The 27,698-nt window shown below is 38.0% G+C and overlaps 1 protein-coding gene across 4 annotated transcripts in view; it reads left to right on the forward strand.

Moving 5' to 3' along the window:
• The window catches only part of CHCHD3 (coiled-coil-helix-coiled-coil-helix domain containing 3), a 160,795-nt gene that overhangs the window by 8,375 nt on the left and 124,722 nt on the right, over window positions 1-27,698 (forward strand). For all 4 annotated transcript variants that reach the window (XM_068953663.1, XM_068953600.1, XM_068953450.1 and 1 more), the window contains exon 3: window positions 23,818-23,902. In XM_068953663.1, the coding sequence (XP_068809764.1) occupies window positions 23,818-23,902 (85 nt within the window). The remainder of the gene's footprint in view (window positions 1-23,817; window positions 23,903-27,698) is intronic.

The raw sequence follows: 27,698 nt of genomic DNA on the forward strand, positions 1-27,698 counted from the left end.
GTCTCCACCACCTGAGTCAAGAAGTTAGCATCAGTGTTCTGCAGGAAGCTCTTTGACTCTGTCTAGCTGTGCTGTCTTCCCAGCAGATGTCAGGGTGGTTGAAGTCCCCCATGAGAACCAGGGCCTGTGAGCGTGAGGCTACTTCCAGCTGCCTGTAGAAGGCCTCATCTATGGCTTCCTCCTGATCAGGTGGCCTGTAGTAAACCCCCACAACAGTGTCACCCAGGTTACCCTGCCCTTTAATCCTTACCCATAGGCTCTCCACTTGCTCTTCATCCACCCTGAGGCAGAGCTCCATACGTTCTAGCTGCTCCCTCACATAAAGAGCAACTCCACCACCTCGCCTTCCTGGCCTGTCTTTCCTAAAAACCACGTAGCCGTCCATGACAGCATTCCAGTCGTGTGAGCTATCCCACCATGTCTCTGGACAGCCTCCTCCAAATGGAAGAACAGTCTCAGAAAATTTGTTTGGCTAAACAGGAAACTCATGGCAGAGCTCCAGTGAAAAAACACAGTATAGAGGAGGTGGAAGCAGGGGTAGAGTACGAAAGAGGAATGTAGAAATCTTACCAGAGTATGAAGGACGTTAGGGAAGACAAGCTTGCACCTTGTGTTCCGACTTGGAAGGGATGTCAAGGGCAGCAAGAGGAGCTTTTATGACTACATTAGAAGTAAAAGGGTGAATGAAGGAGACATGGGCTTGTTTCTGAATGGGATAGGTAATTTAGTGACAGTGAGCAGATAGGATTGGGGTTTTCAATGCCTTCTTTGTCTCGGTCTTCAAGTTCTCCTATACCTCTTTATGTAGAGGCAGGGCTCACAGAGGAGAAGAGCTACTAACAGGGGGCAAGGATTGAGTCAGGGATTACTTGAGAGAATTTGGCCCAAACAAGTCCATGGGACTAGATGGGCTGCAACAAAGGGTGCTGAGAGACGTGGCCAATGTCATAGCAACGTCAGTCTCTATCGTTTGTGAAAGGTTGCGGACATCAGGAAGGTCGCTGATGAGTGGAGAAGGGAATATGTCCTATCCATTTTTCAACAAAGGACAAAAGGATGATTTGGGGAGGTCAGGCTCGTCTGCCTCGCTTTGGTCCGTGAGAAAATCGTGGAGCAGTTCTTTTTGGAGAGTGTGCTGCTTTGAGAAGGAGGTTTGGCAAAATGACCTCTTGCAGTTCCGTCCAAATTGAACGATTCTGTGATTTGGAGGTAGGTTATTAAAATAAGTGTGTTAAATGCAACCAAGCGTTTTTAACGCTTACAGTGTGAGAAAGAACCATTGTGATCCCCTAGGCTTATATCCTGCAAAATGAAGCCCAAGCAAATGTAGCTGAGAAGTTCTTTACCAGTGCCATTGCTTTTGTTCTTTAGTTTTTAGGAAGTCTTTTTTTTTTATTATTTGTAATACGAGTGCATGCTTACTTCTGAGCACTTCTACTGATGATACTGGTACTTGTGGAGAATCAGATAGTTGTCTGAGAAAAGTAAAACTAAAATATGTTATGGTAAACGTTGCGAGGAGGTCTGCTTTATAACTTGCAGCTTTGAATTGTCTTGGGTTTGCACTTTTAATGAGTATCTGGAAGTATACAGATAATTTTTTTTTTCCCCCTAAATGTTTTCTAGTGAAGCAGAAATCCTCTGCAAATGAATCCTTTTAGTTCTGTGCCCTTTAATGTGTTAGTTATTTTCTTGTACCTTTTTGCAGGAACAACACTTTTTCTCTCCATAAAATGAAAGATGAAGTAAACTGACATTTGCGTAAGATTGCTTTCTATAAAAGGAATCCAGGCAAGATTCATATTTACTCTAGAAAAGGAAAAACAGAGCTTTAGCAAGACATTTTGGTAGCTGTGTTGACTCCCTGCTGTTTATCTTGCTGTGAGGCTCCTCTAAATCTCAGGCAGCTCCTTTCAGCCACAGACGTGGATTCGCAACCTTTCTTCCTGTAGTATCAAGCAGGAGAGCTTTGTCTTTTTCCATTTGGTAATGTTTATCTAGGTACGTCTCTGGGTGCTCTTTAACAAGATGTTTTCAGGACCAGCTAAGTTTAAAACATCTGTGAAATAAATCAAATAGTGATCCCCAGTCAACTGGCTAGCTGTCTGTGAACTGCTAGTAGCCCGGAGGACCGTGGTTTGCAGCCTAGAGAATAATATTGGATTGTTTATAATAGTATATTTGTGATTTTTTGGTTTGATTTCCCTCTGATGTCTGCAGAAAATAAGTATTTTTTTTTCTCCATAGAGATGCAGAGAGATTTATGAGGAAGAACTGAAGGCCAGTTGATAGGCTTTTGGTCTGAGAATCCTGGAAGCTCCAAATCTCACAGTTATCAAAGAATATATTCCAAAGAATATTTGGCAGTTTAGCTGAGTAAGGTTGTTCCTACTGTTCTGAAAAGGAAATAGTTATATGGTGTAATATAGTGTCATGTACAGGGAGGGTAGCCTCATCACAGTGTCATTGGTTATGATGTCCAGGCAATTACTTGCTCAGGATATGTATTTTTGATCTGTGATCTAAATCTGAGTAAACCATCTTCGGTATTCTTACATATGTGATGCTGCAATGCTCACTCCTGCTCTCGTGTGGCTTACTACGTTGCCACTTGGTTGTCACTGAGCTTCTTGGAAATAGCTTTATTTTCAGTGATGTATATTGATGTTCTTTGGGTGAAAGGTTCAATATTGATGGAAGTATTTTATTATCAAAAGGTGAAACGTCTTGTAACTCACTAGACTGCTAAAGATGCCTAACTTTTAATGCTGTCATTGTAACAGCAAATCTTTAGTTGAGCCTGACATTCATGTCACTGGATTGCAAAAGTATAGGGAAGATAGAATTATGCATGGGAGATGAAATAAGTGCTGCATAAATTAAAGTTCTCACTTTCTGTGTGACATGCAAGGCGTTCTGTGAACACTCTCAGATGGCTGAATATGTCTTTGTAAAACAGTGCTAAAATTAGAAGCAAAATGACCAAGTAATGTAACTTGCACTTCTGTTTTTGTTTTGGCTCATAGCAATTGAAGATGTGGACTGTAAAAGGGCTTAAGTATCCTTTTTTAAAAAAAAAAAAAAGGAAAAAAACCCCCTCATAATTAATGGAGGCTTGAGTACACATGATGAGAATATTAGAGGACGTGGGGAAACTCCTTATTTAATTTCAGACTTTAATTATTTTAACTTAAGACTTGGATTGTTGACTGCAAAAGAGGTATGTAAGTGCATAAGTGGAGTATCTAGAACCTTATGAATGTCTGTCTTGGTTTATCAACAGAAATTTAAGGTGGGAATGCAAGAACCTAGATATGTCCAGGATAATTTATTGTAGTGATATTCCCAACATCTATCCAATACAGAAGTCATATTCTGATTCTTCACTGAAATGCTGTCTTTGAGGTGTCATGAAGACTGCAGTTTTGGACTGTCCACTTTAATTGCGTTTCAGCTGCTGATACATGCTGTGGAACAACTTATTATTTTTGACAGGTGTCCACAGGTAGAACAAGAGTGAATGGCAAAGGTGTTGGGACTTCTCACACAAATGCCATGTATTTAAGGCTGTGGTTTGACGTTACAACTAATGTGATCTAACGGTCTTATTTAGTCCCAGCTACATATTTCTGGTCTACTTCCTGACTCCGACACTGGAGCTTTTCTGATCTGATAATGAACTGGTGTCCAGAGGCTAGCCCTATAAGGAAGGTTTTGTTCCAGTTTATCTCCCTTAATTGGACCTTGTGGATTCAAAGAATTGTCTGTGCAAGGGAAGCAGGAGTAATAGTATCACTCTCCCTTTTTTGGGGGTAGGTAGCTTTCGGAGCAGCTTTGCAGATTTGGTCAAACTAAATTGTTAGGATGTGTTTCCCTAGCTTCAAAGACTACAGGTTTTTTTTTTTTTTTTTCCTAATAATGAAATACTATTCATGCTGTTCAAGGAAAGACTCACTTCTATTTTTTACAAAAAAATATTTTCCTGGCAAATTCATTTTTAAAAAAAAAATCTCTCTGAAAAACCTTATTTATCTCCCAGTGTAGTAGTGGGCTGCATGAAATACCATTTTTCTTGGAGCATATTTAAGCGTAAGTATTTGCGTTAATGTTAACTTGAAGCTTGGTACGATGTAAATATGCTTCTGCGCTTGGAAGGAGGAGCCGAATGTAAAAGAGGTTGCCCGCTCTGTCTCTCTGTTTGTTTGTGCCTGTCTCTTTCTTATTGTAGTGAAATGATCATGTTTATCTTTGTGTGGCGGGGGGAAGCAAGAGAAAGTTAAGATTGGAATTGAAGTAACTGACTCCCTTCCTTCCTTTTCTCCTGGTCCTGTCCTTCCTTTTCTCCTGGTCCTGCTTTATTTGTTGTTATTCAGTGTTATAAAGTGAACTCAAGAAAAGGCTTGAGGTTTCCAGGGATTCAGCAAATGGATGATCTGGATTTTTGAGAGCCTAGAGGACTGAGGTTTTTTTGTGTTTTTGGTCGTTTCTGAACGTACAGGTCAGGGAGGGAAAGCGAGTGTATCCCATGAATGCTGTCAAACTAAGTGGAAATCTGATTTATTTAGAGGCTCATTTTGCAACTAATAGAAAACTTTCTTTAAACTTCCCTTAGACTATCAAAAGATTAGACTACTCAAAATGTTAGTTCCTGTCCAATGCATAAGGATAACTAACCGGGTCTTAATCTGAGGTAGATTCCTTGCTATGATAGAGAGCTTCCTTCATAGCTTTTTTTCCTTCACAAATAGCTTCCTGTGTGTAGGGGGGCTTTTTGTGGAGAGGCAGAATTTATTTTTCAGTATGTATTCATTTAGAAGTGCCATTTTTGTTTCTATAGATTCTTTGAAAAAGGTAATTCTTATGTACCACATACTGTGTGCTTTTTTGGTCTCGAGTGGATTTGTCAGAATTAAATCTCACGCTATTCTGCTTAAGGCTGCATGCGCTCTATTAGGGCTTACTGAGTGCGGACGTTTGCTCTAAAAATCTTTCTGAATAGTTGTGCAGTACACAGATATAAAACAATTTTTACTCTAGCTAGTATAACAAGCGTGTATGAAGTGTTTGCTTAGGAATGGCTTATGAGTTAAAGTTGGAACCAGCTGCTTTTTGATTTGGGAGCACAAGATTCCTGTATACCAAAACACGGTCTTCTAGTACTTAGGGGGAAATCTTGTTGAAAAACAACTCTTGGTGGCTGGTGTGATTCTTCTATTTTAGCTTGTAGTACTGGAATAAACTTAGTTCGTAGAGCTGGTAAAACTATATCTGAAAATGTGGAACACGATTTAAGCTAGAGAAAAGAGATTATACATGGTTCATGGAGCCCACTGGAAAAGAGCATATAGTAATAAGCTTTAAGAAGTAAGTTGTTAGGTATTTATGTGTGGAGTTTGGAACCATTGCATTTTACTAGTTCTGATGGGTGACTCTTTCTTAGCTAAATTCTGGCAGAGTTTGAGCTTTCAACATATACAATCTGAGACTAGCTTTAAGCTGAACTTTTGGAAGATATGTCCAGAATTTATCAGATGGTTATTAGGCAAACTTAGGAAAAGACAGTATATATATATATATATATATATATATATATATATATTTTCATGTTAGAACTAAATAAAAATCTGTCTGGCAACTTTTTTTCTCGCTCTTTCTTCCATTCATGCAGCTACAGTATCCATTGGAAATCACAGTTTAACAGAGGAAGATGGCTATTTTGGGATGCTTTTTCTTGTCATCCTTGTTAAAAGTCCCCCGTTTATGTTCAAATTATAAGTCTTGGAAAAATTACAGTTCACACGTGCTCAAGTTCTTGGCTCATATTGAGGGTTAAATGTGCTGGAGATTGTCAGTAGTAGACATGCTCCAGAACTGTTTAAGATTTCGTCTGAAAGTTTGGCCTTTTTCATCTTTGGTCCATGCTGCATCTAGGCACTAGAGCAAAACCCTGCTGTATTTCCTGTCTCTTCAGAGACCTTGCTAGGTTTGTAGGTCCAAAAGACTAAATAGCTGACTGAGATAAAATGACATGAGATTGAAAGGATTGTTAGAATAAAAGTCATTTGAAGCAGCTTGAATGGTTTTCCTATCTAAAAGATTAAAAAAAAGATGATTGTAATGAATTTAAAAATTTTTGGATAAGTTTATTAGAACTGTTTGCTTTAACCAGTATTAGACTTGATAGCACTGTGCAAGGAAATCTTCATTCTTCTGTATAGCATACTCTCCTGACATGTAGTAAAATATATTCTTATCCAAGTTATTTCTCTGCTGACTACAACAGTCAATAAAATGAAAATAAACTGAAGAGTGTTATAAAGGGAGAATATATCAAAATATTGCTAAACTAAGTCTCCAATGAGCTGGTAAGAGGGCATTTTCGGTCTGGATAAGCAAGAGGAGATTCTAAGTGCATTTATTTCTTTGTAATATTTAAAAATATCATTTTTTAGGTGTGATATTACTCAGAGGTCTGCTTATCCTGCTGCGGTAATGAAACCTTGTAGTTTTAACAGTAAATGCTGTTTTTTTTTCAGGCGCAATTTATGTCCAGGTTAGAGAATCTTCAGTGTAATGTTACAGAATGCTTTAGATGTATGGTTTATCGCATGAAGATGAAAAGAAAAGCCTTGCTTTATTTTTTTCATCTGCAGGCTGCAACCAAGTGTTGCTAAAACTCTTCATCACCTGTCAGATCGGACAGGTTAAGTATACTATGTAGTGCTACTTCTTGAAAGCTTTCTACTAGTTGTTTTTTAGTTAAACGAGGGATAACCACTTAGAGACTTCTTTTCTCATAACTCAGGGGGAAAAGTAAACAGTTTCAGCTATGGATACTATATATATGTGTGTTGTGTGTGTGCATATATATATTCATATATATGTGTGTGTGTGTGTATATATATATTTTTAAACTGGTTTACATATATACTGAGCAACTTGACTTTAAATGATCTCATGATCAGAGAAATTACTAAAGCAAAATCTAAATTTAAAAAATAGAGGAGGGACAGTCTTTCTTCTTTGTCCCACAAGGTTTGTTTTGCATGTCTGAGAATGCTTCGTGAAGCCAGTTTATCTGTGTGTGTGTTTTTTTTTTTTTTTCTTTTTAGCTTCATTAACTGTCTTTCACTTCACCTACTGTTAGTCGTCCGAAAATAGGCATCTGGTCTAAGCTAGTCATTTAGACTTCCTTTACACTCAAGGGTGGGATACGGTAGTTCCTGCCATCCTATGAAAGATGTCTAAGGAATCTATTTCTCTGTTACCATGAGCTTTGTACAGAAAGAGTTGAGACGAATAGTTCATCTAGGGTGCTTGTGGTTTTTTTTTTTTTTTTTTTCCTTTTTTGAGAAGGAAGGAGTTAAACTGAAATGACAGGACTCGATTATCCCTGATAAGTGGGGAGAGAATGTTTTACTTGAAGAAAAAGTAAACCTCATATACTTCTGGATGAACTGTAAGCATATTTGCTACCAGTTAGCCTACTCTTTGTGTTTAGGATTTTTACATCTGACCTTTGGATTGCTCCCCGCCCCGGCACCTTTTATTAAATTCCTGTGTTCACTTTTTAGTATTTGAGATGCTATTTGCTCTTGCATTTGCTCTTTCGTGCTGGGTTAACGTGCTACTTTGACTACGTGAGACAATTCATTCCTAGAATGGAATTGGGCCTGTTTTTTTTCAGCAATACTGCTACTCAGTGCATCCTTCTGTAGTATCTTGTTTTTCTTATTGCTAACAGTTTATCCACTTATACCACCTTCCCCCACTGATAACTTTATAGTGTTGTAGGTATCAATTTAGAGACCAGTCATTTGAAAAATTGTTTTTGTTAATACATCTTATTACCTATTATTAAAAATGTAGGTGTTAAATTATTGTAGTTTTAAGGATTTTAAGCATCTAATTTACTTTTCAGCATCCATCCTCTTTTACCACCTCTGAATGATTAAAACAGTCATAGCTTTCAGTTTCATGTTGTTTATAATCAATTTTCATTTATCGTTACAAGCAGTAATGCAATGCTAAATACCGGGCTGAAGATACTTCAGTTACCATTGTCGTCCTCTTTGAAATGTGTAATTGTCCACTGACAGTTAAATATAAAGCCAGTTTTGCTGAAGTTGGAGGAAAAATACCTTATCATGCTTTGTAAGTCACTTCCACTTTCCTCAACAGGCGTAAATCATTTCTCCTGTGCCAAGTTCCCTAAATACGTTGTGTGAGATCAATGGTAAGACACAAGAAGTCAGACTGAAACATATATTGAGAAGTAGCTAATGTGTATGTCCCACAAAAGTAAGTGTTCTGTCACTCTGTTACTAAAACTTGTCTTTCAGATTATTCTCTGGAATAAACATGCTGCTATGTGAGCTGTAGGAAACTGGAAACGTTACCCTTAAAACATAGGAAAGTACTTATAGATTCTTCTGCGCTTTTCTTTGCAAGTGTGTAAATCATTAATTACGATTTACAGAAACATAGGAGAAATACTTATTTAAAGGCTTATACTTTTGATTTGGATTTATATCTTTTCCTGTTATCTTGATTTAGTCAGCAGTGATGAAGCTGAATGTACTGTATCTTGCATCAGAGTAAAATAAACCCTGGAATTACTTTTTTCTCTACACTCGTACAAAACATCCATGTATCGGTGTTTTGTTACAAACTTGAATGAAATACCTGGAGATTAGATTCAAGAGAGCCACAACAGCTGTTAAAAGAGCTACTCGTTTATCATTGCAGGCCTCTCTCGATATTTTTATTTTTATTTTTATTTTTTCTTCCTAATTGTGAATGAGGTGATTGCTCTCAGACTTTCGACTCAATTTCAGTGCCCATGTCTTCGATAAAATAAAATCATGACTTGATGTGGAGATGGTTATGCTTTTTTGCGGAATAATCAACACGTGCTGGAAAAATTGTATGCCCTGTAAAATTTAGTGAGAAGTTGTTAGATTACTTTAAATGCACAAAGGGGAAGTTTGGTATACTGATTTACCTTTCTGTGCAACTCCAAACAGAAATCTTGTTAATGGGATCAGCAGATGTAATGATGAGTGGTATCTTTATGTGAAACACTTTTTCATTAAACTTTACCTGTAAAGACACACAGTGCTTATTTTTTCACAGTATGATTACATTATGGCTTCTTTAATAATTTTTCTCTGGCCTCCTCTTTCCCGCAATAACTTTTGAAGATATCAAAGAGTCTTCTCTGTCAAGTTTTGATAAAAATGCTCAAGGATAATCAGTCTATTTACACTTTCTGAAAATGTACAGAAATATTGATGACAAAGAGTACTATTGGAGTGTTTCCTTATATGAATATCAGTAAGTATTAGATAAAATAGACGATACTGTTGAACTGATTAGCAAAGTGAAATAACTCCTGCTATATGCTACAATGACTTGTTGCAACTTACTTTGATATGAACGTTCAGATCTTCATAGAGCTCATTGAGAAAATTTCTTAAAAGGATGTGATCAGAAAGGATTTTTTATTTTTGAAGTGATGGTCTTTACACATGGATCTATTGCAGAATGGTTACAAAGCAGATCTCTTTCCAACAATCTCCCGTACCTCACAAAGTCCCTTCCCTTCAAAAAGGGCCAGTCCCCTTGGCTGGGTGGGTAATGGTAACTGTTGCTGTCTCTGCCTGTGTGAAACCCTGTTTGGAAAGATTTAGAGCGTTCCTGGAGAGAAAAGGAAAAGGGTTTGATGACAGAGTTTAGCTCAGAGAGGAGGCGCGGGTCCAGAGATAAACGTCTGTGTAGGCCAGCAGTGGGAGCTTCTGCAGCCAGAGCTGACGTGAATTGGGACAGTGAGGTAGGGGAAACCTGGAGGACTCCAAGGCTTCGGAAAAGAGTACACCACTATGAGCTGGGGAATTTGGGAGAGCTTGGGTAAATGTGAAAGGGGGAGTTAATTTAAGGACATGAATGCAAATAGGCTGGGCTAGGATTTTGAAAGCCCTGCAGCTAGTAGTTGTGGTGTTCCTGGCATGCTGTCTGAGGCATGAGTGTCTCGTGTTTGAAGATTGGCAGCTGCAGGGAAGGAACAGAGTGCAGGAAGCACCTTCCTTTGTGAACATCAGTGCGATAGGACAAATTGGCAGTTGCTCCACTCCTGAGCAAAATTCAAAGATGACTTTTTAAATTTGACACGTTAAGGATAGCTTTAAGTAATGAAGTAGCTGCAAGTCAGTGATGGATGCTGCTATCCGTGTGTGATATTAATACAGAATGGTCATTTGGAACCATAGTTTTACAGTTTTACTTAGTATGTGACCCCTCAGGAGGCCAGGAGATCTGTGAATTATGCCCTGCTATAGGCAAAACTCTCCTATAGTATGTTGTGCTACTTTATCAGTCAGTACAAGTGCACTGATGGGCAGGCACTGTGTGCGTAGCTCTGAGCTAGCCATAAAATTCCTGATTCAAAGATTACGGAGACATGAGAGAAGGTAGGGTTATTTTGTATGCAAGAGGAACAGAACCTAAATCCACAAGAAGCGAGGCTATCATTAGTTGAGTTGCTCATGAAAAGGAAAATACTGTTTGTCCTGATTTTACAAAGCAGAGAGAATTTCCTGTGGCACTGAGTATACAGCTGGCTTTGGAAACGGCACGAGCAATAGCGAAGGGGTTGAATGTCAGAATGCAGATGAAGCTGTGTTATCCAGCACGTACCAGATTCTGATCATCTTTTAATGGTGTTTATTTACCTTTGGGCCCCCCTTCGCGGCCCCCCCGGGCTGGTTATTAGTATTGGTTTTCTTTGGAATCGTTTCCTGCCTGCTGCAAAGGATAGGCTCTGTTATAGGCCATGCTAAGATCAATTAATGTTACCAATATTTGAGTTTGAATTGGATGCAAAACAATTAAGTTTACGTTGAAAAATTAAGGGAACGTACATGTATATCTTGTGATCATTGATTTGAGAAACTTGAGCTTTGATGCCTCGTAAGTATGTACGGTCACTTGCACTGGATATACATTAACAGGAAATAACATTAATCTTTATCCCAGTACCTATTTATGCTAACTCATCCCATTCAGTCACTGCTTGTAAGTCTTCACTTATCCTATTTTTGGTAGCGGGGCCTATTTTCAGAGCTTTGAACCGCACTTGTATAAAAGCAGGACCTCCTGGCCTAAGAGCAGTTGGTATATGGACATCTGACAATAAAATTCAGTGTCTAGAACCGCTTTGAACTGATACTTTCACCAATAGAAAGGTGTATGAGGCTGTCCTCAACAGAAGGAGTTTTTGGTTCAGAATGAAGAGCAGCTTTGCAAATCTTGTTATTGCTGTCCAAAGCTATTGTAATTCAGAGCTGTAATTGGGTAAAATTGACTTTTCCTGTGCCGTTAATAGTATGCAGTCGCAGCTGGAGAATCCTCTTTAAAGATAATGGTAGCAGATGAACTGAACGTCAAATTTTGCTATTTATGTAGCCTTGACAGTACAGAGTCTCATTTGGGAATGCTGGCCTGTGCAATAACAATTTGTAATTCTTTGCGATTAGTGGTGACTTCTAAATGTAAAATTAAAGAGATCTTTTGGTTTATAAACCCTTTTGCCTAGATATTATGTGTAGAAATACTTGATTATTGCACTGTCCCCTAAGTGGTAGAAGAGGTTCGTTGAAATATAATTGGCAAAATAATTTTGGTTTAGGTTTTTCATTGCCCCAGCCTCCCTAAGTAAAAACTTGAATAAAATTGACCATCACATCTTCCATATAATGTACTTGATTGCCTCTTATTACTTTCATGAGGCATGTCACATAATAAGATTTTTTAATCAAAATTCCTTTCATATTCTCTAGATTCAGTAACACTTAAGCTTTTTTTTAATCTAATTTATTGTGTGTTAACAGAAGTTGTGGGCTTGATAGGGAGTTTTGTTATGTTTAAATATATCTAAGCATGTCAAAAAATACTGAATTGTTGTTTTGAAAATGGTCTGAATCTCTCTAGATTTCATGTTGTTCTTTGTATACAGACTTAAAAATAATTCTGCAGTGGTCCAGGAAAATAAGAGGGGTACCGGTTAGTTCCTCGTGCTGTCAGATAAAATAACTTTACAACAAATTTATGAACCGTGAAGATCAGAAACTGGAGAACTTAAATTGTCTTGAAAGAAAACTGTATGCTTAATCCTACTGAAAGCAGGGCAATAAATCTTTCACATCATCATTTACAATGTGATTATTTTTAAATGTTGAATTATGGGATTCTCATGCTTTTATCCATTGTATTCAACCACAAAAGCCTTACAATGTATAGCAGAAAGGACTAGCACAGATAGATTAAAATAGCAAGTCTCTTACTGTTGATTTAAATGTAAGGAGAATGTTGCCAATGGAAGTCTAGTAAAGATACACGTTTCTTCCCATTTATATATATTTTTAAGAACCTGAAAGCAAACTGACTTATGGATAAATATTGGCTGAAGCAAAAGACATACACAGTACATGTACAGTATACTTTTTTTGCAAAGGTGGCTGAGAGTGTTGAGTTATGAAGGACATGCCATTGAAAAGATTCACAACTTAATAAGGATATTGAGAACAATTTTAAAAGGTGTAATAAAGCTTTGCGTAGTGATGTCACTGGCAAAGCATGGATTCCTAGAACACGCAGAAAATAAAAATGAGGTAAGTTTTATGTTAACTGGCCCAATTAATTCAATTCGTTTTTTGGTGGAAAATGACTTATGTGGAAGCACATGACAGATAATAAAACAAATTGCTTATGTATCATGTTTATTTTCTTACGCTACTTCCCTGTAACTGTCACTTATGTGTAACTGAAGCTAAGACAGTGGGTTTGTTGTGTCAAGGGTGCGTGTTCTTTGTAAATAGCTCTAAATTTATTGAAGAAAACTCTAATCCAAAGCAGCCCAGCACGTTTTTAAGGGTTTACAATACTGCCTTGACATTCCTATAACCTTTTGCTTGAATAAGTGCCAAGTTGGACTGAAGAATCGCACAAAAATATGAATTTTAAATTTTTCTGTCAGAACTTCCATCGGTTCTGCTACAACTTTTATCGCAACGCCAGGGTAGCTCTCCCTGCCTGGTCTTATGACCGACAGTACGAGCTTAGCTTGAACTTGGAAGAGGTTGGAGTGCTTTTGGGCAGATTTGAAACTAAACAGAATATTATACAACGCTGTGGATCTTGTAATGGAAGAGTTATTGTTAGGCCATCGGTGACTTGGAGGGCTGTCTCTGCAGGCTCTTCAGTGCAGCAGGGTGGCCTTGTCCTGCACAAATCTTCGCCCAGATCTCTCGAGTATCCTTACTTCTTGGCTTCCATCTTCTCTTGCGCTCCATTTCTCCTTTGTGTTTTATTTGAAAGAACTAATGCTGAATTTTGCCTCGGGATGTCATATTTTCTGAGTTTCTATCTTTCTGTCGATTATATGTGTCTATTTTTATTTGACTTTCTCTTAGTTTAGTAGAAAGCAATCTTGGGCATGCTAAAAAGTAATGAAGATTCTTTTCTGCTTTTCTCGCTGAGGTGTGAATCTCAGAAATGAATTGTTTTTGTTAAGCAGGACTGTTAAGCGCAGGCAGATATTTGATTCTGATATTTCTCTTGTACGCGCACCATAAAAATTCCGAGACCCTCTAGCGGATTCCTCTTTTGCTCAAAGAAAACACGTAGCTTGGTCTCTGAGGCATGTAACTTACTTCCAGAGCTCTAGTTCTGGTGGCAGGAAGGAGTGGCTCATGCATTTTTCCATTGAGTGTGAGGCTGATTTGGACAATTCGTAATGTTATAAACTGGGTAGAACATTGTTTGAAAACCACTAAACTTTTTAAAGTAACCACGTAGGATGGGAATACTACGTATTTACTAGCCGTTGCTAGTATACTTGCTCATACTTGCTTGCTTTCTCTTCAACATTGCTACCAGCAAACTCAGGCTCTTGGCAACGGGAAGGAATTGGAAGAGTATGTGGAATGATGTCGTTGACATATCTGGTACCACCAGATTTACACACGCTTAATATATTTGCTGGGGCTTTAATAGACATTGAAATCATATGGTTTGGTTTTTAAACTAGTAGTCTTACTATTGTTGTTAGTGTGCAATGACTATATGTCTTTCTGTAAGAAGTATGTTTTTAGGAGTCCAGGATAAGAATTGACAATGTTACTGATATCTCAAACAAACAAACATACAGGACTCTGCTGGTTAATTTTACGCTCTTGAGAGGTATCTGATTGACAGCTCTGAGAAGCTGAAGCTTCTGTTTATCCATAGACAGCATGCAGCAGGGCTAGGTGCGTCTGGAACTTTTTTGCATCGACTTACCAATGCGCTTTAATCTTAACCTCAATGAACCTATTTTGGGGTGAGAAAAAAACCTTGTTTCCATGGTTAGCCAGTTCTGAGACAGTTTTGAGAATGCAGGAAAGATAATAATATTTTCTAGTTGTTTAATTGAATAAGAAATAAAGCATACATATATATATATTTTTTTTCAGTTGAGTGAAAGCAGTATGCTATTGAAGTGCACGTCATTTGTATAGCTGGCTGTATAAGCAGTGAATTTAATACTTTTTATCTTTTCTGTGCTGTTTAACTTAAATAGCCACTGTTGATGTTTATTTTTTCTGTGATGTGTGGAGTTTAGGTATGGTCCAAGCTGGAGTGCTGTTAAGTGGCAAAGAATAAAATGAAGGTATTTGCATATTATAAAAATATTATATATTTATATATATATTTATATATATTAATATTTGCATATTAAAAGTAGTTTAGTTGTACAAGAGCTATAATGTATATCACAAGCTTATAGCTTGATGCTGTGGATGTTCCAGGTCACCAATCTGTTCATGATCCTTTGCTTTCTAATTCAATATTTATGACTACTAGCGTGCAGTTAGGAATTTAACATTAATGAAGATGTCAGAAGGAAACGTCTAAAAAGCTGCATTTGCCCTGCCATCTACTGAAAGAGGTGACAGGTTTGAAGACAGCCTTAAGGTGCATTGTGCTAAGCTGGATGGCTAATGCTAGTACTTAGTGTGTATATGCATAGGAGAATTGCCTTGCTGGGTCGGATCGATGGTTTGAATGGCCTGCTATCCTGTCATCGATACGAGATGCTTCAGAGGTGAATGCAGGAAATTCTGCAGTATATGATTGTGGAATATTTTTCCCAGCGAAAAAGAAATCTTCCCGACTCGGGCAGTGATGGGATCGTACACTGGGGCTGCGTTCCCCAAACCTGTTTTACATATTGCAGAGCCTAACTGCTGGTGGCCTGTGCGTACCCTTCCCTCCGGCACCCCCCGGTTTGATTTTACTTACTTTTGTCTTCAGTGGCTTGAAGAAAGTGTTTGCCAATGTGTTATCCATTGCGCATTTCAGATATCGCAAAAAAGTATTTTAAATGTTGCCTTATCAGCTTCGTTGTGTGCCTTTCTAAGGCTGTGTTGTGGAAGAGCAAGAGAAGCCTGTATTTTCCTGTACCTTGTCTCTTCTCAGAGTTGAGCCGTTTCAGGGTTTTCTTCGTTATTTCCGTGTACTTTCCTGAAGGAGGAGGAATTGGGTGATCATGCCGTAAGTTCATCCGTTGCCTTCTGATAACTTCTGATTTTTATTAATCGAGTTCAGCCAAATCTGACCAAAGGGGATTCAAAGACTCAAGGCACTTATGTTTCTGTTTTGGAAGAAGTCAAGGGCCGAGTAGAAAAGAGACAGTAAAACAAATGCCCGGGAGAAGGGAAGGGCTTCAGCTGCCTAGACTGTTTTGCCTACCAGTTTACCACTCAACACATGTAATGAGTGGCAGATTGGCACGTGCACCACAAAGGCAACTATAACACGTACTACCTACTGCCAAACCTAGCCAGGACGTAGGAGAAAGCTGAGGGTACTGTGGAGACTGGAGGAGTGGAAGTACAGAAGGAAGATAACGTCACAGGGGCAAGAGAGGTCACCTTGTCTTTAACGCGTGTATCCGGGGGGGTGCAGAGAAATGTGACACAAGTCTATGAGAAACTGGTCTTTGTTAGTGTTCCTGATCCAAAAAACATCTCACGTTTTCTACACTTTGTTTCAAAGATTAAATTATGATATTTCCTTTTAACCTTAAAAAGAAAGATGTTAACATCAGCTATTGCATGAAATGGGTTACAGTTTTTCAGACTGATTATTGTGTTAAGCCCGTAACTATTGGCTGAGCTGAAATAGATCTTGAGAGAAACGCATCCTTGGTTTTAACTGCTATGCCTTCCTGAAATGGAAAGACTGATGAAACACTGTGCTCAAAGAGGGATGCAATTCCCTAATCTTCCATCTTTTTTTTTCCTATTCTTTCTGCATTCTTTGTATATTCTAGACTTATATTGGGCCTTCCCTTCACAGTCTTCTGCCCTTCCAACCCTGCCCCCGCCACTGGTTGCCCTTTAAACAAGTTTTCCTTCTGCTGCCTTGATACTGAGGACTTAAATGTGGTTATGGTTGATTTAAAAACCAAGCAAAATGTATAATGAAATCGCATTATGCTTTTCAGTGTACGTGACTGTTCATTTTTCAAAACCGAATTTGTATCCCATTGTGCTGCTCAGCTTGCTTGGCCTTACTCTCGCTCCCTTTTAAAGTTTTCCACAGACTTACCCAGTCTTGATAAAATTGTTCAGACTATTCATGTGCAGATTTTACAATGTCTCTGTTCCACATTCCCTTTGCTTGTGCTTTTTGGTCTCTGTTTTGTCTTAGCCTGTTTCTAATTCATGGCTGTAATTTAGCACTCACTTTATAACTACCTGCTTTTCTTAACAGCCTCCAGTGAGTTCCTATGTGAAAGATGAACTGAATCACGTGTGTAGCTTGTTCTTCACCCACTAGCTAGCTGATGTACTCAGAAACTTACTAATTTGAACATTGTCGTATGTCTTTTTTCTAGCTCTGTTTAAATGATTTGTTTCCTATGGAAATAAGGCTTTCTATTTTTAAGTATTTATTACTCCTACTTTGATCATCTGGAATGCATCCAAGTTATATACTTAACCATAATGGCATGGGTCTTCGTTCTTTGTGCCCGTTTATTTCAGGGCAGAAGTAACTATTACAGCCTCAAACGTATTGCTGAGCTCCTTGAGTGGAGGTACGCTGTGACTGTTGGTGTTCAGACTGTTTGGAAGCTCCTTCCTTAATTGTGTGTTGTAGTTTGATGGGCTTATCTTTACCACAATGCTTGCTGAAATTTTGCGATTATGCTAACCTAAAGCATAACAGTTGGATGACCGAGTGTCTAGATTAGCTGCATGTAAGAGCTGAGTTCCCACCTCTACTAACCACCGAGAGTATCAGAGTGGTGGTCTGAAACCTGTGAGGGGAGGCTGAGGGAGCAGGGCTTGTTCGGCCTGGAGAAGAGACGACTTCGAGGACACCTTGAAGTAGCCTTCCAACACGTACGAGGAAGTTGTTGAGAAGATGGAGCCAGGCTCTTTCTGGTGGTGTGTGGTGGGAGGATGAGAGATAGCGCGCATAAACTGAAACAAGAGGGCTTATAACTTGTAAGGGAAAAAAAAAAATTCACCAAGGGGACAGTCCAGACATTGGAACAGGTTGTCTAGAGGGGCTGTGCATTTTCTGTCTATGGAGATATTTTTTGTAACAGGAAATGTTTATCCCCTTATGCCTGGAGGATGTCTGTATTGTTCTGGCCTTCAAGAATTTGCTCTTCGAAGGCCATCTAGTTCATTGAACGGCTTGGTTGCTAGCGAAGCAGAATACAAAGGAAGAGTAGAACAGGTTTATTTTCCTTGTGAGTGCAGTCTCTAAATATTCCTGAATATTCCAATTTCCTTGTAAATTCACTCTGAATATTTCTTGGCTAAGTAAGTATTTTCTAAAACATGTTTGATTGTATCAAACGTAAATGTCTTTTTCATTAATAACTTAATGCACCTGTCCTTTCAAGAGGTTTTAATTAAGATGCCTGATAATAAATGTGATTTCTGTTAATGATTTTTTTTGAAGTTGCGGGGCTAATAGACAGATTCCTAGCTCTGCAGGGTAGAGAGTATTTGATTAATTTGTCCGTATCTTATTTCTGATTTCTCAAGCTAACCTTTTCGAGGCTGCAGGTGTCTGTTTTGCCTAATATGTGGTGTTTGCATCTTTGGGTGCCACCTTCTTGCTATAATTTTAGTGTCGTGCCAAATGTGTGTGTATGCTTTTTTTTTTTTCTCTCTCTCTCTATAAAGCAACTGCTTTAGAGTGAGAGAAAGCGTTGTACGTTTAGGTCTTGTGACTAGTGTGGACAGCAAATGCAGGAAAAATGAAGGTAAATCTTAGGGGAGTTGCTGAGTTGCCTGTATCCCTACTCGTCAACTAGTAGTGAGAGGGATGCCCACTTGCAATAAGAATCGCAATGAGTGGAGATGAATAAGCAGCTTTACCAGCGTGTGGGGCAAATGTTTACTGTACTTAGGTGTGCGAGGTAATGCGAGGAATATAGTGTAGGTTCCTACGTTAGTAAAGGAATAGCACAGTGATTGTGTAAAATGTTAAATGTGGCATGCCTGTAACAACATGAATGGAAAAGTTAAAGTAAATGCTGACTGTGCTGCTGCTTTTTGTTATTGATCCTAATTATTAAAAGCCTTTTTCTAATCCCTTACTGGGGCTCAAAGTGGACTTAGGAGGTAAGGTTGCTACTTCTCAAGAGTTGTTGTCATCTTATGAAACCATTGTCTTGGCCTTGATACTGCTGGTAGAAGGCTTTTCACTGTTCCAAGATAAAATGCGTGTTGTATGTCTGAAACCTCAGTAATGGTCAGGAGGATATGTATGCTCTTAGGTACCTTTAGCTCCTCAGTCTTCATCGATTTGTCCTTATAATTATTCAAAGCCTTTTGGACCCTCAGAAAGTCATCCGGTGTATGTTTTCTTAATCATCTTATTTTTGAAGCACAAATGGAGAATCGATACTAAGGGTTAAACAAATGTCTTTGTGCAATTTTTTTGTTTCCTGAAGTGATGCGTCTTGCTATTTTCTGTAGTCCAGATGAAGGCTGTATCTGTGAGAGTGGTCCCCAAAGCCATCTTCATAGGGCTTGTGGTCTTTTTAAAATGATGGAAGAATAGGCCTCCCTTCAGTTCTACAAAAGAGTACTGGATGAATAAAAATCTTGGAGCGTCATCTTTGTATGGGAAAGGATCAACGGAAAAGCATTGAAATACGGCAAAGCAGAGAATACTGTTACGCTTTTGTAACTGCTGATCTGATTTGCATCCTTTTCAAAGGAAAACCCTATTACACCGCAAGACACCCTCACACCAATTCTTCCCTTTGTCTATGCGCCATCTGAAAGGCATAAGGTCGACTGAAATGATTTGATAGCGAAGTAAATGTTCTGCAGCTTTTTGGGGGTGGGGAGGAAGTGCCTCTTATTTTTTCCATTGGGTATTGTTGTAGATTTTGGCCAAGATACATATTGCATATAACTTACAGTTTCTTCCAGTGTCATCTTTGCCTATTTTGTTCTTTCTTTTATGCTCTAATGCTTTATTTTAAAGGCGAAATCACCTTCCGCTCACTAAATGAACTGAATGTGTGTATTGTCTTGTCCTTGAAGTAGGTGAAAACCTTTTGTAAAGGGTCTGATTGCATTAAGTATAATTTGGTTAACTTAGCTGTATTCTTCTTAAAGCTGCATTCTCTGCATGAAAGGGAGGAAATGCATGATGCATTTGTGTTGTAGGACTGGACATAATCAACATACCTTTCAAACCTTTCCCGAAGGAGCGGGCAAATATAAGGAGCAGGCTACTTCATCCCAGAGGCTATCAAAGCGGCAAAATCTCCTTGTCCATTGGCAGTCAACGTGTTTTCTGTCCCTCCTCCTAGTCACAGAGTGACATTCTGTGTCAGCAGTGCTGTTGCTTGGAGCAGTCAGTTTGGTCATTTTAATCACTGCGCCCTCGCTGCTAGATCCAGCCCTAGATCTGAGCGTGGTAATGAGCCCCTTGGCAGTGCTGCTGCGGGTACTCTGTTTCCATTATCCTAAAGAGAATAATGCTTATCAGACACCTATCAGGAGCCACGCTTCACATACTAAGAGAACAGTTATTTCTGGTTATTGCGCTATGGCTTTTTCAGTGCAGTTCCCATTACTGACCATCTATCTAAATTGTCTTGTGATGTGAGCTGTGCGTTAGGTCATTCGCACTCGGGAAACGGTAAAGTTGCATTCGTTTTATGCCCCTTTTAGAGGCACCGTACTAAAGCGCTGGGGTGCGTGTGTGACCTTCCTAAATACTAGCTGCCTAAAAATCTTCCAAGTTTGTACGCCCTGGAACGCATTTACAGAGATTCACACCGATTTCAGTATCGTGACGAACTTAAAATAGCGAGGAGGATGGAGGTAGGTAAATAACTTCTGGCAACTGCTCTATACTGACAGTCTCCATATCCCGCTTATTTTAGCAGTCCTGTGCCTACCATATTCTAATGTTCTCCAATAGTTTCTGTTAGGTGCCTGTTTTTAATGTCATATAGTCTGACCTAAAATTGCTATTTCAGAGAGATTTTTATTGCTTTTTGCCTAGAAACATTTCCAATTTTTCTAATAAATTAACTTTTCTTTAAACGTCTCTTCTCCGAGAACAATTCCCCTATGCTTGTAGAACTGCAATTTTTACTGAAACATCATAAATTTCTCATTTGGGAGCTACCCAATTATATCTTACAATAATTCTATTGGATGATCTATAGCTCCGCTTTTATTCCTTATTAGTATTCGGCTGATCGATGTGTAACCTAATTGATTGTTAAGGTCAAATGTGCTATGTCTTTATTGGCTGCTGCCTGAATTTTATTGTATTACATCTTAAAGGACCATTCTATGGTCTATTAGACTACTTTTACTCATTTTTGCACAGCAGAACAGTAAACTCCACGATACAGATGCTGGTGAACAGCATACTTCTGCTTAGGCAACTTTTTGTGTTTTCTCAAGCACAGCATTAAAAGGATATGAAGTACTGAAGTCTCTGGGTTGAATGGAGTTGCAGTAAGCAACACCTGAACATGGGTTTTCAGGTTTGTTCTGTGAGGAAGGTAGCGGTGATCTGAAATAAATTCTTTGGTTTTATGGCAGCTTAATCATTTCTAAGTTTACAAAAGCAGAACCTTAACTGCTTTCATTTTGGCTTGTGATGTTCACTCGGGTGTGGGAGAAAATTGTGTGCTGCAATATATAAATAGATTCCTATTTTGTTAAACTCATTTTTTTTTTTTTTGGGGGGATTTGGAGTTTAGTGTGGCCATCTGATGGTTGTTTGGGAATACGTAAACATGATATGACAACTCCCCGTCTTCTGAAACGGAGAATGTGAGGGCATCCTGGCTTAGCCTTGGGCCAGAAAATATTGGGACAGTGACAGTAGTCAGTAGAGATAGTGCCAATAAAACGAATATTACTTTTTCGTTCGGGCTTTGTGGTAGTAATCTGTTACAAGATTCCCATGTAGTCAATGGAGCTGAGTAGGTGCTTTGTTCACTTATAAAATTTACTTTTCTAAAGGTCTGCTTTAGTATGAGAAGAATCGCACACTGGACTCCATTAACTACAAAGGGAATGGAGGCTAACGATGTTGGATGAAATGTCTGCAGATAAATTCAAGTCTTTGGGGCAGGTCCCCGAGTACGTGGCTGTTTTGCCACATTTTAGTAGTGTATCTCCCTCCTTTTTTTTTTTCTTTTTAATCCAATGGCTGCCTAACATAACAGGCTTAAATGGTTCCACAAAGCGGGTACTGAGACTCTGTCCCAGTTTTGTGCTCTAATCACTCGGCACCCTCTGAGGCTCTTTCTCTTTAACGCAATGTTTTATCTTCTCCCTCCCTCTCCCTCAAAAAAGAGGGTGTCTCCACTTGAGTTAGGTGGTAGCATGATGATTAGAGCACTTTACTGGAATATGGGGTACGTGGACTCAAACCCTTCTGTTCGAGAAGGGTCTAAATTCCAGATATCCTGCTTTCTGGGCTCATACTTTTAACTATGTTTGCTGTGAAAAAGGTGACTGGCAGCCTTTTCTCTCTTGCCGCAGGACCTCCACAAGTGTGTGGTTGCCAACAGCTGTTGAATGCCCTCTGGATGTACAAATACTTGACACAAATGGGCAGTCTGAGGTGACTGTGTTTTTTTTTTTTTTTTTTTAATTGCTTGTTGTCTTGCAATTACTTCTTATATTGCCTGAAAATGTAGTTCTCTCTCTTTTTTTTCTTTTAGCTACCTAGACTAGTGTATTGGTTACTGCTTATGAGGGTGGAGAAAGAAGGGTTGTTTCACGTACTTGAATTCAACATCTATATTCTGTGCAAGTGATAGGCATTAATGATTTTGGAGTTCGATTATGTGCCTTTTAGCTCCATAAGTTCCATATCGTGGAATTTGTGAGAGATGCTTGAGCTAGCTGCTTTATATAGATAGGGAAGGTATCCTTATGTCTTTACTGGAGTACTAGAGTATTGCTGAGTTACGGAGGTCCAGCTCAGCTCGTATGGGTATACCTCGGTTCAAGAGAGCTAGAATTGGATTCAGATTTATATTGGCAAGAAACCTGGATATAATTACTTGATTTTTTTTTTTTTTTATTCTCATTCTACAGCTGTACTTTTTAGTTAGTTGTTTTCCTCCTCAAGGAAAACTCATTCTTTCTGACTGCTGCAAATCAACGCTTTATGTGAGGTTACAGCTATTGCACCAAAGCTGTGTAACTTTAGCTTGGGAACCAAATACATTTTCCCAGAATGGAAAATAGTTCTATACCTATAGTTCTATACATACTAGATTTCTTTTAAGGCTAAAGCAACCTTTCAATGTGGTTTATTCTGGAAGTTTATTAATAGAAGTTGTAGCAATAACAACATGCTTCAAAGGAAGTAATAGCAAACTATTTCTCGTCTTTGAGTCAGATTTTTCAAAAATATACGATTGCCTATAGATGCAGAGAGTTACTTAATATTGAACAGTATCACTGTATAAGTAGGTTGCCTGACTAACCACTTGAATATCAAGGTGAGTTGGGAATGGACCTTTTCTGTGCGTTTGAAAATCTTATTAAATGACTTTTGGCAGTCTCATTAATGTTTTTCAGACTCATGGAATTAGCAGATCTCATGCTTGTCTACGTTTGTGTGGAAAAGCTTATTCATAATTTTGAAGAGAATTTCTTTGCTTCCCTCCTTTCGCAGTTCTTAACCAGACTTCCGACTAGCTCATTTGAAGTAGTGTCAGGGAAGAAAATATTCATTCCACGTCTGCTTGCTCAAGTGAAATTAGGAGAAATTAAGGCAAAAGCTTTCACTAAGCAATAGAAACTAAATGTATTGATATCTAGACTGTAGTAAATACGCTGTTGTGGGGACTAAAATATGCATTTGAAAATACTTGAAGCAATATGTGAGAACTTGTTTCCCTTGATTCCATATGAATAGAGAGTAGTAATTTGAGACTTTATTATTTAGGTCCCAGATTTCTTCCAAATTTTCTTTGATAAAGGCATGTTTATTAAAAGAAGGTTGTATTTAATTTAACTTATACTATGTAGTCTTTTAATTTTTGAAAGTGTGTTAATTGAAAATTTTTTCAATAGGAGTAATTTTTGAAAGCTCTCTAGTGTTGTATATCAAAATTTGAAAGGTGCTAAAACCACAAGTTGGTGCTCCAACTGTTTTGTAGAAAAAAAATTATTAAAATGGAACACTGTATTATGTAATTTTTTCTGTAATTAGAAACATATTGTGTTCTTAATTTTCTTTTAATTGTAGTTAATGATGAAGAACTAAAGAAAAGAATAGCTGAAGAATTGGCGCTAGAACGAGCCAGGAGAGAGACTGAAGCTCAAAAGAGAAGGTTTGTTTGTTTGTATTTGTTAAAAATATCAAAAACATTTGTGTTTTAAATACTATTATTATTACTGTTATGTTAAATTGTGTGTCCCAGGAAGAAATGGGAAGTAAGACTTTTCTGTTATACTGCAAATACTGATATTAAATGCATGTTAAAACAGCGAATTAACTAAAATTCTCTTGTAAAAGATGACATAAAATTTTGATCTAAATCCCTTTTGACCTTATGAACTTGACTTTTTTTTCTAATCTTTTAAACTGGATCTTAATGGATTTCTCTTGAGTCCAAAAAAATCACTTTACTCTGTAGAGATGGGAATAGCTTGGGAGCAATGTAGAGGTGGGTTGCTTATAACCCCTCTGGCTTGATCAAAAGGTAGATTTTTAACAGTTGTAGAAATGCTGGATATTTCTATGTGCTGCGATATGTCTTGAACTCCTTTAGTACTTAGTACAGTGAAGTGCTTTGAAGATAAACTACTGTATTTAACAGTTTACTAGTAGAAATCCCTTTTGATAGCCTTTCCATATAATGAAACGTTCCTTTTGTGTATGTGTATTTTTTTTTCAGAGATTGTAGTTACTGCAGAAGATAGAGTAGTGAGTAATATCGAATGCAGTTGCAGACTTTGGATGCAGCTTTTAAAAAATATATCCTGCAATTTTAAGGATATTGTAGAATTATTAGCAATTAGAAAAGTCTTGTTTTAACTTCAAATCAAACTTGGCTGTATGCTGAACTCTGTACTTGTGTTTTAATTCACACTTCAATGATTTTCTTACAAAGATGATGTGACACACAGAGTATAAATATTAACCTACATATTGTCCTCCCTTCTGAGAATGGGAAGAAAGGCTCATTATGATAGATTTTAAAAATTAGAATGTAATTAGTACTACTAAAATTGTCTGCATATATATCAGTTGTTTCTTACACATCATTATATTATTATTTAATTGAATTAGGTTGATGGAGGGTATAATTAGATAGTACTATATGAATGTCCCAGAAAAAGAATGAGGACTTTTTTGAATCAGCAGTAAAGGAAATCGATATGTTATAGTGAAGTCTCTCTTCTTTGAACTGGGTTTTCACAGAAAAACTTGCATTATATTTCAGCTTAATGGTGACTGCTCAGGAGCTCATTTAAATATGTGTTTACAGTAAGGAAATGTGTGTTTTGTGACTTCATTATTTTTTCATTTGACACTTTCAGTAATTTTCATCAAGTATTCCATAATTCAGTTTTCAATGTTTGTGCCTTGGTCTGTAAAAGGTAGAGGAGCAGGTTGGCTTTGTCTTATGCCTGATTTTATATTTTCTACAGACTAGTGCTGACAGTCTTCCCTTTATTTGGCTAAGGACTCGTGGGGAAGATGTTATATATTAAATGGATTTTATGAGATCTTTTTGTTTTCTTAAATTTGAAGAGTCTGTGCTTTTGAAATTTAAAATATCAAAATAAAACAAAAATATCAAATAAAAACAACAACATACCAAATATCAAATCTTGTTAGCAGCTTTTAAACCTTCTCTATTTTTGTAGCAGTGAACATAAGGATTTCTCATTATACTTACTACACAGGATATGTAATTAAAAAAAAAATATAATATTGGGGTTCTTTTCATGTTCTCTAAAACAACTTTAAAAGATGTAAACGTTTACTTAGCTGTTAATTCAGTTTTTGTGGGCTATGTTCCAGTTGAGGTGTGTGTTTTAAAAACGCTCGGGAAACGCCGCAGCAAATGTGGAGCATGAGATTGCAAGTAGTTCTGTTCCATGTTCTTGGGTGAATGAAATGAACGCTGTTCCATTGACCACTTTAGGAGCGGATTTATGTTGTTCAGGTTCAGCATACCTACCGCCCTTGTTTTATTCTAATTAAGAAAGTGGTCTCTCCACAGTGCGGGGGCATGAGACGTGTCCCTGTAATGTCTTTTTGGTGAGTCAATCCATACTTTGAGCTGAAGAAAAATGCAATCTTGACGTACAACCTTCTGTATCGGTCTTCCAGACACTGATGCATTTTGAGAGTCCGTATGACTTTTCGTCGTTACTGGACTTCAGTTTCAAAGTAGATATGCATGTTGTTCAAGTAAGTATTTTAACAAGTCCTGCGTGTCTATCAAATGCAGGGAGTCTTCAAGATAATGCAAAGATGAAAGGGAAAAGAGTGCTCTCGACTATAGTTATTTGTAATAAACATGCCGACGCTTTGATAAAATGTTGGAAAAACCAAACCAAACTTGAGTTCCCAGCTATATTGTGCTTAGAACGTTTAACAGAAAAAACCTGTTAATGGAGAACAGCTTACACTATTCATATGTCAATAGTCACGCTTGTGGAAAAGTGCGTTGTGATGCTGGTTTCATAATCTTTGAGTGACGTGGTATACTAATGCACTGGTCTTGTTTTTAGGCCGGTTGGACTGGGGTGTAATGGTGTCTGTGCGAATAGCGACATGTGTAGATGAGACTCGCACCCTCTCTCAGCTCGTATGTCCAGGGTCTTTGATAGGGAGTTGAATGTACTCAGGCCTGACTGCTAAACTTTGATAATAGGTTTGCAACTTTTATCTAAAAAACAAGTCATAGTGCAGTACTTCTATTTTTTGGGAGGTGGGGAAGGGGAAAGGTGTGCAGAGAAATATGATAGAGCATAAGCCCATCATAGTAAATGTAATGGGCATCATAGTATTAAAAACTACCTGAACTTGGACTTTTCTTATATGAACAATTTAATTTGATAACCTGCTCTTCATTGTCGACTGTTTTATGAGACCCATACTGATGGCTGCACTGTGGCATCCAGAATCTTAAGATTTCATGTTTCTGCATTAGCTCTATGAGATTTTTGCAAATATCATATATTTTGCATGTCTACATTCTCATTCCTTTCTTGAAAACGTTTTTTTTTAATTTCAGTTTTTACAATGAAAAGACTTTTGAACATATAAACCTCTAAAACTTGCAAGTGTTAGTTGCGTCTGATTTCAGCTGTCTAATGGCTAATTTCAGTGCTGTTTCTGTACGTAGTTATGACCACGTTCTCATCTGATTGCAAGATGTATTCTACTCATTTCAGACTGTGCGGGAATGAATTTTTAGTTTTAACGTGCTGTATAGTTTAGTTATTCACAGATACATACACAGTCCGGGTGGACTACTCTTCCTATGTAAAGTTATGACCTGTGCTCATTAGTGAGGTTAGAGCTAAAGGCTGACTCTTCAAATTGTGTTCTGATAATGTCAGGACACTCATAATGTATGGATTATACAGCTTTTATTTAAAAAGATTGTGAACGGTTGTACATAAAGTAGTAACTTAGACCCAGACTTAGACCATATATCTAAGACAGTATATACCCGGATCTTTCAGCTTATTTCAGTATGCTTCTTCCTGTACTATAATCCCTTTCTGGTATGTGTGTAATCAGGTAATTGAATACGGCTATAAGTGTGTATGTCCCTTTGCTAAGCAAGTGAGGTTTTCTTACACCTTAGGCTATTTGAGAACCTGGTGAAACACAGGAGGCCCCTTGAGAACTTAAATCTTCCCACAGTTGGTAATGAGTCTGTCTTTACAGAATTTTCTTCCCCCAGAAAGTCTGCCCAGAATTTGTTGAAACGCTTTAAGCTGATGTTGAAAGTTAGCAGCTACTATCCTGAGAAACACGTATAGCTTTTAATCTGCCAGTGGGAATTCCAGCATGACCACTGGAATTACACAGAATCACAGAATTCCCTCATATTTGGCTGCCGTTAGTCCAAAACGCTACCTTTTTCTTCTTTTACTGTT

Source organism: Struthio camelus, chromosome 1 (genome assembly GCF_040807025.1).
Source record: "Struthio camelus isolate bStrCam1 chromosome 1, bStrCam1.hap1, whole genome shotgun sequence".
In the NCBI taxonomy this organism is placed as follows: domain Eukaryota; kingdom Metazoa; phylum Chordata; class Aves; order Struthioniformes; family Struthionidae; genus Struthio; species Struthio camelus.